A 19,338-nucleotide genomic window follows, 5' to 3' on the forward strand; every position below is an offset into this window, starting at 1 on the left:
CAAAAGTCACGCACATCAAATTTTCCAACATTGTGAATATTCAAAATTCGATATTAATGGCAAATTGTTTCGATTGATTATGCTACGAATAATACGTCACTTAAAATTTCAGTTGCATTTTATGTTATTAGCTTTAAAAACAAGCAGTCGGATTGGAGTCAATTGGAGATGAGTTTCTCTCAAGTAGAAGGAATTTCTTATGATTGAGTATTACTTCGCAAAGCATACATTTGAGTGCCATGATATTTTTCTCATACTCTTTGTTTATGATTGCAACATTTTATTTCTGATTTCGTCCATTTTGTCTGAATTAAAAAGAAAAGAATGGCCACTGCATCTCTTATAGTGAACTTTTTATATTTGTCGAAATCAGGCTCCCAAGTGAAAAATTGTTGTAGCATTGTTTTATTAAGTTCATGAACATTTAAGAGGTTCTATTTAAGAATCCCAATAAGGAAGCATTGTGAAGTAATTCTCAGTCATGATAAAAAAGATAATAAAACAATGTTTTTTTAAAAATTACCTTTTATTTAAAACTCATAAAATATAAAAGGAAAAAATAATTTAGTTTACTGGAAATAATAGATTGAAAAATTACCTTTTCAGAATTCATCTACAATTTTATGTCACGAATGATAAAATCGTAGGGATGCCTTGATAAATTTATAAAAATAATGTATTATACATTTGGAAATGTAATTTCTTTATTATTTATGCGCCCACGCTTTTCTTACTCATGATATAAAACTGTATATGAATTCTGTAAAGAGAATTTTTAAATCTAATGTTCCCATGAAAGAATTTGTTAAACTTTTTTCTCCTTTAATGCATTAATTATTTTATAAGGTATTCGCCCGCTTTCTTCGCATGCATTTGTGGAGTAACGGTCAGCACGCTCGACGCGTGTATTAGAGAGGTGCGTGGTTCGACTCCAGGCGAGGGCATTGCTCACTTTTCCTGTCTCCTGCTTCCAAAAAATATCTTATGTCACTACAGTGGCACCCGAACAAAAAGGGTGCTGAATGAGGATTCTCCACCATCCGTATTTGGCGACTGGCTCCCCTAATCGCCAGTCGCCCTTTAAAAGAGCGAGTATATGAGTTATTCTCCCGCCTTCTTGGCATGCCTTCGCGGTTTAGTGGTCAGCACGCTCGGCGCGTATTAGAGAGTTTCGTGGTTCAAGTCCCAGCGAGGTCATTGCTCATTTTTCATGTCTCCTGCTTTCAAAAAAGTGTCTAATGTCACTACAGTGGCACACGAACTAAAAGGTTGGTGGATAATAATTCTCCACCATCAGTATTCGGCGACTGGCTCCCCTAATTGCCAGTCGCCCTTTAAAAGGGGGAGTATATAAGGTATTCTCCCGCCTTCTTAGCATGCCTTCGCGGCTTAGTGGTCAGCACGCTTGACGCATATTAGAGAGGTTCGTGGTTCGAGTCCCGGCGAGGGCATCGCTCATTTTTCAAGTCTCCTGCTTTCAAAAAAAGACCTAATGTCTCTATAAGGGTTTAAAAGAATTTTGTTAACGTTTTCAATATTTTTCATGTTTACCTTTTTAGTGTTGCATGACACATTATCAAACAAATTATTCGACTAAAAACAGTTTTTAACAATGACTAATCATTGTATTGTTTCAATCATTCTTCAACGGTCCAAGAAAAAACATCTGTTTGGCAAAAAACGGCGTTAAAAAATCTCATAAAAATGTCATTTAAAAGCCTTTTTCGCACTAACGAAGATATATGCAAAAAATCGTTTCAACATTAAGAAATCTACACCAAATATTGAAAACGTGGCTCCACCATATTCTGTTGTCATTCACAATGAGTACATATGCAAAATTTGGGCTCGATAGCTTATCAAGAATAGTTTTAAAAAATCAATGGCAAAATTTTAGCCATAGTGAAAAACGCCATTAGGATATTAGATACAAATTATTAAATAAAATGCAGCTAATTTTAGAAAATTCTAGAAAAACGCGTAATTAATATTTTTATTATTCTTGTTAAAAAAGGTTAAAAAATAAGTATATTTCATAGCCTTTGAAAATTTTAAATCTTTATAGCAGATATATTTATCGGATGTTAGAATTTTAAAGTCCTATTAAAAAATAATCCTAAGTAATAATATTAAGAAAATTAACTTTTAAAATTAATTGCTAGAGAAAATATATATATAAGCAAATGAAATGTCGAAAAATAATATGACCAGTTAGATTTCATGGCAAATAATTTTTAAGCGCTAATCAATTCTTAAGCTGTTCTTTTTTTTTTTTTTTTTTTTTTACTTTAAATAAAAGCATTGTAAATATAAAGTCTACGTGTAAAAGCGGAGAGAGAAGAAGCATTTATAGATTTTTTTAAATTTAGTTTAGTTCATTATTATGGCAAAGCACACTGGGCTATCTGCATAAGGGAAGAGATGCCTTCGTGGAGGACTTTCGTGAAGACAGGAAAACTGTCCCGTACACATGCTTCACATGGGAAAAACCACAAAATCACCCACGCAGCCAGCTCGTTCGCCTGAATTCGAACCCAAGTAGGAACTACCAATGTTCAACCATTCATTTATAAATTGGCAGAAGACTTCTATGCTAAGCCTCAAGTAATTTTCATAATTTATATTTCACTTTGTTTTAGAAATTATGCATTATTTTTCAGTAAGAGCTGATAGTGTGCTCTGTAAATGTTTCGAAAAGTACCAGTTTTATAAACTGAAATGAACGTCCTAAATACAAGATTGTAGCGCGTATTACTATAGCACTTTGTATAGAAAGTACTTTATAGCTCATATTGGAATAATTTCGAAAGGTACCAGTTTTGTATATTGTCTAACGCATGTTCTCGTTTCGAAGTTGTACGCTGTTTACTAAATACCAGAGTTGTATGATGAAACTGTACATCTTAATATGACGACTGTGTAATACACACCACCTTAAAACATACAGTAAAACGTACTTACATGCTGCTGAGAACGTTTCGAAACCGGTGCTGTACCTAGAAATACAAGTCGTAAAGATAGGATTATAACATACACCACTTTAAAACATCTTGTAGAACAACTTAAATGTACGTAACACCATCATAGAACAGACGAAAAGCTCTCTGAACATGCTCTGAATAGAAAGAATTCGCTTAGATGAAGAAAACTATTTCTTACAACATGTGATACATTATTATCTTCTCGAAAGCGTAGTAAATTCATGCAGCTCATTTGAATTCGTGATTCTAGAATCACAATTCTAAATGAAAGGCGTGTGAAATGACAGAACAAACTTAATTAAATAGATCCCACTGAAGAAAAACCGACGCCATAACGATACAAATTTCTATTCCAAGCGATTTAATAAGCAACGAAATGGAGATACATTACGATCTGAGCAACACTTTCTTCCATTCTTTTATTTTCCTTCTCTCTAATGAGCTTCAGCTTTATAATTGGGATTATTTGTAACATCAGTGAATTTGAAGACATCTTCAATCATGTACAGGCTAATTTGGGTTCTGATTTGCTTTTTAACGCTTTGATGCTTAAAACCATTTCAGCAGAGTTTGCATACTAAATCAGATGTTTTCTCTACTCAATACGATAATTGCGATCTCATTGTAAATTCGGATCTTTATAAGCTCATTTAGCATTGAAATATAAATGAATAAATTTCAAGCATATAACTTCTCTTACTCGTTTCATTTATTTCCACACATGTTGTAGAAACATTAGGTATTTTCTTGGAAGCAGAGGATGTGAGAAATTAGCAATGCCCTCGCCAGGACTCGAACCACGGACCTCTCGAATACGCGTCGAGCCTGCTGACCACTACACCACGAAGGCATGCTAAGAAAGCGGGAGAAATACCTTATGATGTGATTTAGACATTAGCTGTCCTTCAGAGTGCAGTAAAAGACTCCACAGTTTCCCGGCTGGGATAAAATTCCATCGAAGGCAATAAATATGAGCTGTAATATATTTTGGAAACGAGGATTCGATTTTAACAAAATATTTTATGTAATATTATTTTTCGGTTATGACAAAAAAGCGTTAATACAATTTTCGAAATCGTAAGCTTGATAATTTTTACGAAGCACTGTAATCGCGAAAAGTTTCGTGTATCATATTTCAACGAAAATAGCCATTTTGACCATTCTTGAATCCATTATTTGAATGATTTCTTTTTGCGTAACATTTGTACGTACAGATAGAACAAAGTTCTTTTCCCAAAATTGTAAAATGGAATTAAAATGAATTCAGAACTGTTTTTTCCCCCATGACAATTCGAGCGTAATGAATGTACCCGGCATAACTCAAAAACGAGTAGCCATAGAGCGTTGAAATTTTGCATATGGAACTCTCATAAAATGCAGTTGTTCACTTTTCCTTTTCGTTGTAATTGGCTGCACCAAACATACGTATATCCTCCTGTTACCCGGTTCGGTGAGCTCAGTATTTTTATTCTTTTATGTTTGCAAATTGGGTATCTTTTGCTTTAAAAGTCGTTGAATTATGTTGATTTTATGTTCCGGTTAAGTTTTTTATGCCCTTATCAATTGCCGATAGCCATTAGACAATAATGCATGCAATAATGCATGTAATATGCATGCAATAGTTGTAGAATTATCAACAATTTAAACGTTTAAGTGGCGCTAAGCCTAAAGAGGTTGTTATATGTTTACTTTTGTAGAACTTTTAGTAGAATAGTGAATTATGTGAGTCTGTGCACCTACTTCAGTGTCTTTTTGCCGAGTAGGATCAAAAGTAAACTTTCAATTTTGTGCAGCACAAAATGTGTCCTCCTGTTCGCTGGTCGAATTGCTTGTTTTTGTGTAGTAATTTTAATTGTAAAAATTGCTTTTTTAACTGTTTTTAACTGTACTTAGTGTTTTAGGTTAATCTGTGTTCTACAATGTTTAATGAAGACGTTTTGAGTTTTGGTGTGCTTTTGAGTTGCCGCGAAATGAGAACTGGATTGACTGAATGATAAATATATCTTTGATGAAATTCGAGAAAATAAGTTTAAATTAAGTGTAGGAAAAAATGTTTTATTTTAATAGGCCGTATAAGGATGTCATGTGGTGACCACATCATATAATTTATAATTCAAAGTCGATTTTACATGCAAGATCATTTTGATTAACGTGGTGTAATTTTATGCTGGGAAACTTTGAATTTTATTATTAATAAAAATAAATAAAGTATTTTGCGTAGCTGAGATAATGGCAAAATATATTGGATGGTGTCAGCAAAGTCCCACGTTGATTAAAATTTCGAAAGTCAGGAATTATTTGATAAATCAAACCAATAATGAAAAACTGTTTAAGGCTATAGGTGGCTGAAACATATTTGTCCTTCGCATTCACTACATTGAATAAGACTAAAAAAATGAGTTTACTATGAAGATTTTAAAATTTGCTACTTTATCAGGAAGAGGGAATTACAGACCCTATTGTTTTGCTTTTGTATTCCTTACTGATTGTATAGTTCACTAAATGGCTTCAATGCATAAAATATTAATCTCTATAGCCCATAAGAACAAGATAAATCAGATGCAAAATTAATAACGGAGTTCAACGAGTAAATTAAGTCAGTTGGATAACGTGAATTTTACTTTATCTCTTCATACAATCAAAATGAAAAGCAAAGAGCTTTCGGATAATGGTAAGTGAAACCAGTTTTATTAATAATACGCTGTCTGACACAGAAAATGCAATACCTTGAAAGTTTAAGTAGAATGTGATGTCAGCTGATATACAGACAGAACATACATATAAAAAATAAGAGATGTTATTCAAAGAAAGAGGAATTTACACAGTGCTGAAACACGCAAGGAATCAGTAAGATATATGACCATCTCTCGTGGCACACAGATTGAATTAGTATGTAGATAATGTCCTGATCGATGGAAGCACGTATACTCTGAACCCTCCTCTAAAGTTCGTCTTCCGATAACAGATGATGCAGAGCAGACAAACGACGACCAGTCACGTCACAAATATGCTCATTCGGCGAACGAACAGGCGACATGACAGCTAATGAAACAATGGGACATACCGCAAGACTTGTTGGCTAACGAATGTCATGTGCAGTATCGTGTTGTTTTCCTGGAAAGTACCTTTTTGAAGTCCCCTGAACGTAAGACAGGTCAAACAGCTTCAGCACCTCATCAACGTATCGTCATCCCGCCAGTTTGCCTCTGATGCTTAACAGGGGTGAGCAGGTATCCTGACTGATGGCACTCGAAACAAATAAGCCGCGTCGACAAGCGATGTGGCGTTCAGCAATAGTAATCGGATTGGCTCTATTACCCTGAAGCCTTTAGATTCTTAACGGTGATTATTATCAGATAAGCAAACCCTAGACTTGTGGCTGAATACCACATTATATCAGTCAGTTGTCAGAGTGGCTCGTTGACGACACCAACATACTCTTTCTTGTCGATGGGTTGGCGTTAATGTCAGTTGTAAAGACATTAGGTTACTTTTGGAAGCAGGCAAAATGAAAAATTAACAACGCCTGCTTGGGAATCGAACCGCGGACCTCTGGAATACGCGCGCAGTATGCAGACCACCACACCACGAAGGCATGCCAAAAAGGTGGGAGAAATACCTTATATACTCCCCCTTTAAAAGGGTGACTGGGGTTTCCATCGTCAAATCCTGGGTATAGAGAGTCATCATACACTACCCTTTTAGTTCGGGCGCCACTCGTAGAGTCATTAGGTTAATTGGAAGCAAGAGACTTGAAAAATCAGCAAATGCCTTCGCCAGAAATCGAACCGCGGACCTCTGGAATACGCGCCCAGCGTGCAAACCACCACACTACGAAGGCATACCAAGAAGATGGGACAAATACCTTATACAGTCTTCGAAAAGGGCGGCTTGTGTGGAAGCCGCTTTCAACCGAATATCGGGAAACTTTGTCCCAGATATTGGAGCATCAAAGCTCTCTGCACACTCCACAAAATGTCCGTAGGAGTCGATTGTGGGGCCGACATTGCTTCTCTTCGTAATGTGTCGATCTTGGGTTCTATAGTTTGTCTAGACGGACCTGCTCTTTTGCGACTATTTATATTTCCTTTATCGATCCATCTAGACCAAATCTATGCGCTGTGGATACATCTACATGCGTTTCAGCAATGCAACAGTAAGACTAACCAACCATAAATAAGCCTAAAATTTTACTTCTCGCAAAATTGTCCGTTTACCGTTGACTGTGTCATCGTCCAGCTATCTCTTCATTCATATACGTCATCTGGAACATTGAACTTCTCGCAATTCTGGATTCCCTAAACAATAGAGAATACCGTCTGTTGATTCGTCTGCCGTTTCCTTCCCTTTTATCTTGAGCTATAATCACGTGACCAGCTTGTATCTTACATTATTTGCATGACTTGTTCCACTACGTATTCCCCGAACTTTGCACATGTATACGGCCATATCTTCATGATGTTGCATTTTACATGTAAGGCAGTGTAAAATAGTAATAATTAGTAAATGATAATTAATAAACCAATGTTTATTCTATTTAGGGCTATAAATCAGCTCGAAAAAAATTAGTGCTAAGTTTTAGTCTAAATTATGTTATATTTCATCTGAATAAATTCCATTTAATTTAGTTCTTCTCATAATCAAAATTTTCTTTTAAATTCATCTTCTGTATTTGAATTCCATTGAAATAAGGATTAAAAGATGTGCAAAGTTTCCGGATAAATATCTACCAGTTGGAAATTTAACTATATCGTGATCACAAGAATGTTTTCCTTTTCTCTTAAAGAGGAGTACATTAAATTTATCTTTAATGTGGCAGATTACAGTAATACTTAATCTTCGTTAATGTATTTTCGATATTAGTGCTCGAAACATTAAGAATTTCGTAACTAGTCTATTTCTACAAACACAAAATTGGATTAAATAAAAAATGCTGTTCAGTTCTTCCACTTATTTGCCATATTTGAATTTTTTAGGTTTTTTTCCTTTAGATTTACACCAAGATTCTTATGAAAGAATGAGATTCTTGGAGGAAGAATTCTGCATATCAGTATGTGTTGCATGAAATATTACAGAATTCTTGGCGAAAAATCACATATATCATTGATATTATTTAAAAAATCCAAAGAAAGGCACGTAAAAATTTGTTAATTTGTGAGTAACGTGAACTTTGTTTACACTTATATATTTATTTATTGTGCACGTGCTCACCCTGAGGAAAAAACAATGGACAGTACTATTATTACTGGTTACCGAAATACTTGAATTCGTTATCGATAGATAATTATCTGGATACCATATATTTACAAGCTCTCTATTATTTTCTAAGTTTGATACTAAAACTTTTTTTTTCACCTCTGAAATTTTCTAGCCCAGTCACTGTAATTACATTTCCTCCATACAAATTGATACAAAAGATATCGACAAAAATGTAATGACAAGTAAAGGAGACCAAAATGGGCATTAGAATGTGTGTTCGAAATCGGCATGTTGAAGTGGTACAGGCCATTGTTTAGCAGTAAATAAAAGCTTTCTGCTGGCGTAAATTTTCATTCCCCATGCGAATTTCAAGCGGTACGCAACGCTACATAAAAGCAGCAATCCCGATACGATTTTCATCTATAGGTCTGCGAACGGAAATGGAGCAATTGTTCAAAGGCGGTACTCGCGATCCTTCTCAGTACCATCTTTGAGCAATTGCTTCGTTTTAACCGCAGTCCAAAATATAAAATGTATACCTGTGATCTCTGCCAGTGTTATGCCAGAGTAACCCTTTTACCTACCGCTCAACATTCTATGTCACCTTAATACGCCATGTCCGCACACACAATCCATTACAAAATGTGTTTATTTTGATTCCTGTTAAATGATGTTCTTAAGTTTTTTGCCTGATACTTTTTAATCACCCATTATATAGTTCTCCATGATATTTTGTCTTCTCTTTTAGGGTTTCCCTTAATTCAATTAACCAATTATTCAAATTCTTGTTATCTTTCCTGAACTCCTCAACTTCCCCTCGCGTTTCCTCGCCAGGATGCTAATTTAAGGTGAATTGAAGTGCGTATTTAAATTGGTGAAACGTGTAATTCATTCAGACAGTGTTTTCGCTAGCATGCGCACGTTATGATTGTGACTGTGCTCATACGCCTTTTGGCCAATTAAGTCATTATGACGCCGGGAAGGTTGCCAAATCAACCTAGTTAACCTTAACTTAAAGTGCTGGTCCAGCACTACTCTATAGACTTGATTTATGTAACAACTCTGCAAGTTCCACTGCAACTTGTCGGTGTTACTTTAAAGCATGAAGCACGTGCCTTTCTGTTCATAGTTGATAATAATAAAGGGTTATTTTCACCCTTCTTCTTTGGTGGTATTAGTTCTTGCCTGTGCAAGAAGTCGCCAGGTTCTTTAGTAGGATCTAATAGAATTTACGTGGCCAAAGAGAGTAAGATCCTATACTCTTAGCAGATAGCTCTCCAAGCATTGTTATAATCTAGAAAATCCTGAGATAATTTGAAAACGGAAAGGAAATATGAAAATTACTTCTTATGGGAAGGACTGTTGGATATTCTAATGCGACTTACCTGACTTGTGTTTATGGTACCCTTGAGAAATCTCATGCGGCCCGTTCACCGAAATACAAAATCGGGTCAAACTACCAATGTTCAGTAGATTTATCCACTCGATTTTGTTATGTCGCGAATTTTAATTATTAATATGTGTTTTAAGTTATTATTATTCTAATATTTTTATTTGTATTCATGTATATTTTAATCTGGAAAAACGTATTCTTAAATTGTTAAAGCCTTATTTAACTGGTAGTTTTTTTTTTTTTTTTTTTGTTTTTGTTTCTCACGTTGTGTGTACAGATGTTTTTCGGATTGCATTGTCAGATTTCTGGTGTTTGATTCTTCATGGGTGTGTTATTTTCTCAGTTTAGATAACGTAAAATTCCGGCATTGCTTTGATTTTAATTTTATGATTTTTGAAAGCCTATGAACTCACAGAGGCGGAGAAACCGAGATTTCCTGGGTGCTTGCAACAGGCTAGAGTTTATTATTCCTGATTCTGATTTTCAAGCTGAGAGTAAGAAGAGATAGAGTGGCGGGGCTTGACCCCTTGCGGGTTTTGCTCTCGCGAACGGCGTGTACCAGCGAGCTGCGGCTACGGATTCCCGGCTTTGATCAGATGAGAAATTACATTTTTTTTAAAAAAAAGGCGCTAGAACTCATCGCAAAAATTTAAAGCATCGTCGTTTCTCCATTGTTGAATTGTAAACAGGTATTCGCAGGGTGATGCAGATACCAGTGGGTTTCTTGTTTATCTTGTCTAGTGCATTTCCAGTATGGGTCCTTTCAAGACGTTTTTCCTGGTTGATTGAAGCGTTCCTGATAAAGACTCTTCCGGATTTAAAAGAAGCATCTCAATACCTGTGTCGTCCTTGGGTCTTGATTCTGTTGAAGCGTTAGCGTTCCTGATTAAGAGTGTTCCTGTCTAAAAAAAAAAAAAAAGGCTACCTGATATCAGTATTTTCCTGAGGTTTTGACTTGATTGAAGTGTTTCTGAATACAGTGTGTATCACTGACCTGCATCCGGGAAACAGCACGATTTGGGTTTTGTGGATTTCCTCGAATGGTCAACGAAATGAGTTGGACGAGCTGTTGAACTATTAACACTCCGTATTAATCAGTCAACGAAATTAAGCAGGACTATCTGTTGAATTATTTAAAACTCCGTATTTATTCGTAGATGATGATACACGCGAGAAAATAGGAGTTTGATGATGAACTTCACCCTGTGAGTGATTTTTTTTTTTTTTTTTTTTTTTTTTTTGTCTTTTCTATTTAAACTGTAACCGAGTAATGATACTTATATTAGTAGACGTGTAAACGAAGTGAATAGAAGAATTAAATAATGAGTAGTTATATTAATGTACTTGTAAACGAAATGTTTTGAAGATTTAAATAATGACAAGTTATTTAAATATACCTGTAAACGAATAATTAGAAAATTGGTACAACCACCTAAATTGTGAGTTATGTAATGTAAAAAAAATTAGTACACCTACACTTAACATAAGTGTAAGATTTAAAATGATATATATGTTAATTTACATCTTAAGGTTAATTTGTAGGGGACTGATCACTTTACCTAGTTATCATATGTTTGAACATTCTAGAAATTAATAAATGTGTTTGATATATATTCTATGTTTCATTTGTTTATTTTAGTGTATATGTTACTGTGGTCTGTCATGTCCCTCCATTTGTTTGAGCCGGAAGGCTTTTAAGAAACATGGAGTTTAATTGAATTTGGGGTTATTGATTTTTCCCTAATGGGCTTCACAACGCGCCCTATTGTACTAAACCAATACCACTATACGTTTGATTGTTCGATATGATATATGAATGTTTTGAATTATTCGATTTTTCTTTGATTTGAGTTGTTATTATTATTATTATTATTTTTTTTTTGTCGCGGCACCAAGTAGTCAGTTTTAAAGAGTTAAAATTTAAATATAAAAATAATTTTTTTCTACGTAACAATTTTGATAATCTTCAAAACTTATATGGACGGTTATTATATATACATTCGAACAAATTTTCGTTACTCTTATTTGATTTTTATCTTTGATACAGATCATGTGTTAAACGGAGTATTGGAAGCTTTAAAATTTATATATATTATACATGGTATTTAAAAAAACTATTTTGCTTAATGTGCTAATAGTATAAAACAACACTAATTTTAAAACATTGTTACAAAATACAGATAAAATTGCTTTTTAAATTATTAATTCTCTTACTCTGCAGACAAGGCACTTTTAAAACAGATATTATAAGTCACTTTTTTTGGTATCTATCATGGACGTCTCTATCCAACTAATAGTTTTCTTTATAAAACATTTTAATTGTTTTATAATGAATCTGAAATTAAGCATTAGCATCCATGAAGTCAGAAGATTAGAACAGCTTCCAGAGTTTCTGTTTGCCATAGCAGACATTCTTCAAAATGTGTTGCGTTCAGACTGCTCAGTTTCACTTGGGTTACATTACGGGTAGATGTATAACATTCACCATACAGAAGAGGTGGTGCACGTAATTCAGACACCCAGTACGTATCACAACCGCATGTTAGATTATTACCTGAAAAGAGGAATGGGATGTTAAGAAATGATTTTAGTTACATTTAATAAAGTACTAGCCGAAATTGTGATTTGAAATAGCCGAATGAATGACGTTTGTAGGGATGGAAGGTGAGAGTAGCTTAGATAAACAAAACTGGCTCGTGTCGCAGGCTATTCCGAGGATATTTCAAAGCCAAATTAGCCAACATATAAAACCATCTCTCTTTCATTTCACACACCCCTTAAATCTCGCCTGCGAGGCCGGTTTTTCCGTATTTTGTTCATTGAGGATATCTTTCATTTGTTTGAGGATATCTTTTCATGTTAAGCAATTTTTGTTTCGTCTTAAGAGAAACAAAATGCATGAAAATATATAGTAGTTTGTCGGAATTGTTGTATTATTTCGTGTTAACCTATATCTCATCTTAAGCGTTTTCCCGTTAAACGCATTTTACTGTAACTTCTTACGGTTACTCGGAGGTAATTTAGTAATTAGAATTAATAGTGTAATCGCGCAGTCCTTGTTTGGAGTGGTATCATCTGAGGAACATTCACACATCTGTAGCGATCAGATTAACGACACACAGGAATATTTTACTATTTGAAGTCTTTTGCTCTAAAGGCACCATATTTAGAAGTCAGATTTAATATTTAACGAATATATTACTGATTATCATCTTCAACGTTGAAATGGTTGGTTTTCAAAATATCTTTTATCTTATTTAGAAAACTTTAAAATTGGAAGTGCATTGCGATATTAAAGAAACTTCTAGGATGTAGTCACTAGCCCGTTGTTAGCCTGTTTCGAACAAACGTATAATCCAAAATGATCAATTCACTTTCAAGATTAAATGCAATAAAATATTCGGGAGTGTGTAAATTAGTATAACCACGTACAACTATGAAGATAGGAAAGATAAGCTTTTATCGATATTTTTGGAGACATTATTGAAGTTATCAATGGTTGTTTTCACTATAGTTCAGTTCTCAAAAAATGCATTATCATACGAAAGACTTCTAGTAAATATCTGTTCAATACATTCCGGAAAGAACGCGCTCGAACTAAACATATTCCGTGCTATGCCTTGGACTCAAATCTGTAAAAAATCAAATTAGTTCGCAAAAGGAAAATTTATTTATACCTGCTTGATATCTGACTAACGCCTCCACAGTTAACAGTGTAATCGAACACATTTATCTGTTAACAATGAATTCTATTCCGAGCTCCCTCCCCATTTCCTTCCCACCGTTTTCAAATTCCTGAATGACAGAGTATCAAAACATCGGATTGGAGTATCAACAACTCTAGATACAGAATTCATAAAATGGCCATCCTCTCTAGAAATTTCATTCCCTGCGATCCTGTACGTAAAACTATATGAAAAGAAAATTGCTTTTTCAAGCTTCGTCGCTGGATATTGATGAATTGGAGTTCACGGCAACAGCAACCGTTGACATAATTGACAAAACTATGTTACACAAATGAATGTACAGAATGAGATGGATTTCATATCGCATCGTTGCAGGTGTTTTAAAAGTAATAATGTAAAAAGAATAACAATAGTAGATTTCAAACTATGATACTTGTAATTGTATGAAAAATATGCATCAATAATTTTGGGTTATTCTGCTTACTCAAACAATCATCCAAAAAGAAATCGAACTTAAAACTATCTATCAAATTATTTGTTGCGAATAAAATCTGAGGATTTATATTTAAGCATATTTAATCGAACATTGTTCCTTTTCTTTTTAATCTTTAGCGAAAACCAAGCAGTAAACATTTTTGAAAAGAAGTAAAATTGGATATTCGATTCGGTACATTATCAAAAGATCACAACGAAATAACGAGTGGGTATTAATGTTTGCATTTAATATTGTTAATTTTTTTAAATAATTACTTGAATTTATGCACCACGTTTTACGATGTAGATTAGCTTTTGTATACACAAGATGTTATGCATTATAAACTTTTCAATATAGACATAGGAGAAAATATCTTAATGATAATTAAAAGCTGACTGTTCAAGAGTATCGATACGAATGGACTGGAAAAAAAGAATAGGAAATTGCTGTTGATGAGGCAAAGAGTCACAATAAATGCTTTGCAAAAAATGTGACATATATACAGTTTCATTTTATGCAATTTTGACAAAAAAAATTTTAATGAAAAGGAAAATAAACCCTCGAATTCTTCTGCATAAACTAAAAAACGTAACGTTATATAAAAAAAGGCATACTTTAAATTCTGTGCAGGTATGGTTAAAATGAGCAAACAATGACAGATCATCAATAGACAACGACAGAATCATCAAAAACATCGATAATAGAATGGACATCCCTAGATTCTATCATTCATTCATCAGTCAAGAGACACTGTATGTCCTAGAATCTACGATTCAAGTATGCGTAGATATCTCCGAGATCGCCAACAGCAAAATCGAGCGTTTCCAGAAGTTGCGAAGGATGACGTTAATTTTTTTTTTCAGGATTCAAAACTCTCCTTCAACTGCAATTTATTCTAGAAGGCAGAACTACAGTTGATTATATGCAATACTATCTGAACATTATGGAATATGTCCAGTGAAGAATTGTTAGAATTAGCCTAGAACTACAGATAGATAGAAAGCTGATACATTTTGAACAGAAATTCTCCATCACACAAAGCATTCGCCTTCCGTAAACTTTCCGCAAAGAATCAATTTTGTATCATTGAATATCAATCAATTTTTAAACAAAAAATAAAGGAAATCTCAGAAATGATATTAAAACCAATAATAGCACGTGACAAATATCATTGATGTCATACTTACGGTAGACGTGAAGAAACCTATCTTTTTAATTCTTTCAGAACTTACTTCAGAACTCAACATTGTATTCATTCAAAAGGAATATTTTCAAAAAGATATTTTGATCATAAATATGCGATATTTAGTGTTGTATTTGAAACCTTCAGTTTAATTAGACACATTGCACACACACCAAATACCCAGTGTGAAAAGATAAAGTGAAAATAACAATTATTTTAAACGTGTAGTCCACAAACTGAAACAATATGTGTGTCAATAAAACGTGTATAAGGAAAATAATAATAATAATGTCAAGTTCCGGACTATTTTGCAATTTAGGACTACCTAAACATTAATGCACTGGTTTTTTTTAATTAAAATAGATAGTATACCAGGGTTCACGGTTTATTCGTGAAGGTTCAGCGATTTTCAGTTTTTACTATTCATGTATATATTTTACGGACATACACAGTGTTGCACTTTGTACATATTGCATGCTTATTTATTTATTTTTCTATCTTTAGTACCAGGGGGTGCAATTAGTCTCGAAACTCTATTTTTGTCCGTATCACTTTTTCTCTGAATCAGTTTTTAAATTTGAGCCGCCAAATGTTATCGCGATGCGTTGTTTTAAAATTAATAATTAAATAATCACGAATTAAATAATTAAATTAGAATTAAATAATTAATTATAAATTTTAGGAATACGATACCTATTGACTAATAAAGGGAATTTGTTGTTTGACTTCTGAATCAGTATTTATTCGGCGTGTTATTGTGTCTTAATAAAGGGAAATTTGCTTTTCATGGAACATTTTCGATACTTTTTAGAGAAATGGCTTAATCTTACATTTCGTTTGATACAGTAGTCCTCATTCATTTCCCACAACTGAGAGATTATCTCGTTTTCTCATTTGATTTTTCCTTCTATTCCTCAAAGAAAGGCAAGTCTTTGATTGTAAAAAAATCAATAACATTAGCATATTGCTTTTAATTCCTGTATACCTAACCTGTAAAACGATAGGCAAATAGTAAAATTATATAATGAGTCATAATTTTACTAAAAAAGAAAACTGTATTTTCATAATTTTTATGCATAGAAATAACTGCTTCAAAAACACTTAAAATAATTTTGTTTTTCGTTTAAATGCAGGAAATTAACTGCGTCCATAGCTCAGCTGGATTGTCGAAAAATCCGAGTAAACTTTTTCTCTTTAACTCTATGCCGACCAAATATTTCTTTACAAAAATCCAAGTAAATGAATCTTATACTTTCCTTTATCCCATTTTATTTCAACTAGGAATATTATGCCTAAAAAGTTACAGAAATGATTTATAATTGATTTTTTTTTAATATTCACAAAACATTTCTGCCTAAGCAAATTATCGCGACAGACGTTGTTTCGATCTTGTTGCTGACAGTTTGTTTTGGGGCCTGCGCCCGTCTGGTGGTGCTTTCTATGATTGGTACAGTGAACCATTTCCTCCCTATCTTTTTTATTCAATATTTTAATGGCCGTGTTTGCCAATAGAGGACGCCTGTGAGAGGGTGTGTTCATCTGGACTGCTTTGCCAGTGAGGCCACAACCTGTAATTTCGTGTGGAACTGGTGGTTCAGCAGGTAATTCTAGCCAGCTCTTACCAGTTCCTTATTTAGTCCCTTTCTGGGTCTGGTGAAAAGGAATCCAGATAGTTTCTCCCGAAGAGACTCATCCGAAGGGAAAGAGAAGCGAAGAAACTTGCTTCTGTGTGGGAACTGCCTAACTGATGGAATCTCTTGTTCTTGACGCTTTTCTAGTTACCCCAAAAACAGCTGTCTTTGGCTTAAAGTGGTAGATTCGTGGGCTTCGCTAGCAGCGCCCCCACTTTACCCTATCAGGTCACCACTGCTGCAAATACTCAGGAGCGGTTGTCGATTTATGGCAGCTCGTTCTGTGCTTTTGGTGTTTAAGCTAAGGCTAGCTCGTAGCGTCATCTATGTTTTTGAATGAAACGTTAAGTATTTTAGATAAAAGGGTGCAGACTCAGATTCTGACCTCAACGGAAAACTTGGTTTCCCATTGCACTTCCATTCAAGCTCATAGAAATCGCCATGAGCCAGCCTTAGCATAAACACCGCATAAGCTCAAAACATAAAACGAGCTTAAAGCATAGAGCGGATAGATTAAAACATGAGCGAGCGGCCATAAATCAGCACCGCTCAAGTGGGTTCCCCTCATTGTTATTATAATTGTTGTTATTATTATCATAACTAATAACATGGTTTTCTTATTACTATTATTACTTTTATTATTATTATTATGACTGCTGCTTAAATTGATTATTTTTCAATTAAAACAAATAAATGTAATTAATTTTACCTATGCAGACTCTAAAAATTAATATTTAGCCTTGTTTCTGTTTCTACTGTACTAAACCTAAGCGAAGAAATAATGTTTTGCCTATGTAAAACAAAACTTGCAACCTATTTCTATTCGGCCAAAATTAAATTTAGAAAATACTTTGTTTGGAATAATAGAGATAAATTAGATTCAATTATTTAAGTTTATAACCAAACCTAAGTTAAGTTAACAGACAGATGTTTTCACTCAACCAAGGAAGAAGAATAAGTAAGAATATCTGAAGTCCAAACAACTAGAATATTAGTGTTTTGAATAATTTAGTTCAAAATAATGTAACAGTGAAATAGTTTAAATTTCCTTGTTCAGTAAAATTACTTATTCTAAGGCTACGAATTCTAGACTGTAAGCATAGACACAAATATTGCGAAATTGATTATCTGATACTCACCATAGAGATCCAGATGTTCTAATTCACCCCAGACAGGGCTCCAGACATTCTCAGGTAGGGTTTTGAGTTTGTTACTATCCAAATAAATTCTTCGCAGACCTAGCATTTCATCAAACAGATCCTCCGGGAGTGTTTCCAAGTTGTTGTAACTGGAAAAGATTTCAGACAGAATTATTCAATCCTCTGCATGAATGTAATCTCGAAATTTAATCATGAAAATCACGCCACTCGAGCATAATACAAACAAGCTTCTGAATATTAGATGATTGCAGATAATGAAGATGTGCAATAAATGAGATGCTAAGGCCTGGAATTTTGGATCTTAAGCCGTAAGACTATGTTATATTGTCGAGTACTTCACAAGAATACTTTAACGTTTCGTAAAAAATGTTAAAATTATTTTTTGTAATTCTATGGGGGGAAAGGGGTGAATATCGGTAAAATGCTACGCTATTAATAACTATGCTTTACACAACTACATATTTTTAAAGCAGCAATACATTTTACTTTCTTATACGAAGTAAAGAGAGCATTGTAATTGCAAAAACATTCGGTTATCAGATTTCAAAGGAAATTTACATTTTGACCGTTCACGAATCCATTTCGATTATGATTTGGCTTGATATCTGTACATACAGACAGAATAAAGGACGCTTTACTCAAAGCAGACTGGAAAATGAACTCAAAATGGATTCAAAGTGTATATTTTCGTGACGTCTGTATGTACGTACGTACGTATTTATGTATGTATGTATACTGCGCAAAAAATGGGGGGAGAGGAGACATTTCTGTCTCCCGTTCTACTGGGCCGAATGACGAAATTCAAATCGCCTTTTCCATCTCTCTAAAGTGCGACATGGAGGTATATTAGATTTATGTATAGCTTTGTCCCAACATAGGTATTTTGACACAAAATAAGACATTTTCTGAAATAACATACCAATTTTTCTCCATATTTTGATTCTACGACTCAAATTATGCCTAGATAAAATATTGTAATTTTTGGTGAGAAATTTAAAAATTTATCTTGGCGAATTATTTTCAATTTGCGCCAAGAACATTTCACTTAGAGAGCTTCTTAATTTATAGCAACCTATTTTCCTTTCCTTCTTCTTCATTTCCCACGAGAGGAAAAAAAGTCATCGCTCATACTTTCAAATAATTTTAACGAAGTGCGTAAACCAGATTTTCGTTATTACGGCTGAGAATAAATACGTTAAATTTCAAAGCGCACCAAAATGTAAATTCACGTATATCTTGGGAAAGTTTGAATAAAAAACCCTTTTTTTTGGCAGGTATGCTTAGAAATATATGTACTTTAAGATGATGGCAAAACTTTTATAGGTTATAATTAGAATGTTTTTTCAAAAAATTCATAAAATTTATCTAAATATAAATTTTAAAAATAAGTCATAAAAAAGGTGAATTTTGTTTGGAATGAACCTGAATTTCGAAATGTGAAAGGAAGAATCAAATAAGTTTAATAAAAAAAGGATATTAATAAATATATATCAAATTCAATTAACATTGAGGAGCTAAAATTTTGAGAGCTAATGTTTTAAAAACTACTCGTGCGGTTTTTACAAACCTTTGCAATTTCGCATAATTTGAGTCGTAGATTCGAAATATCAAAAAACATTGGCATGCCATT

At 33.8% G+C, this 19,338-nt stretch overlaps 1 protein-coding gene across 3 annotated transcripts in view; it reads right to left on the reverse strand.

Moving 5' to 3' along the window:
• Window positions 1–11,748: 11,748 nt before the first annotated feature.
• The window catches only part of LOC118202405 (uncharacterized), a 46,919-nt gene continuing 39,329 nt past the window's right edge, over window positions 11,749–19,338 (reverse strand). For all 3 annotated transcript variants that reach the window (XM_085813386.1, XM_085813385.1, XM_085813387.1), the window contains exons 5-6: window positions 17,688–17,836; window positions 11,749–12,127 (exon numbers count right to left, since the gene is read on the reverse strand). In XM_085813386.1, the coding sequence (XP_085669512.1) occupies window positions 11,937–12,127; window positions 17,688–17,836 (340 nt within the window). In that variant the 3' untranslated portion in view covers window positions 11,749–11,936. The remainder of the gene's footprint in view (window positions 12,128–17,687; window positions 17,837–19,338) is intronic.

Source organism: Stegodyphus dumicola, chromosome 3 (assembly GCF_044657685.1).
Source record: "Stegodyphus dumicola isolate Sdum_Otavi_A_Nest chromosome 3, ASM4465768v1".
Taxonomy (NCBI): domain Eukaryota; kingdom Metazoa; phylum Arthropoda; class Arachnida; order Araneae; family Eresidae; genus Stegodyphus; species Stegodyphus dumicola.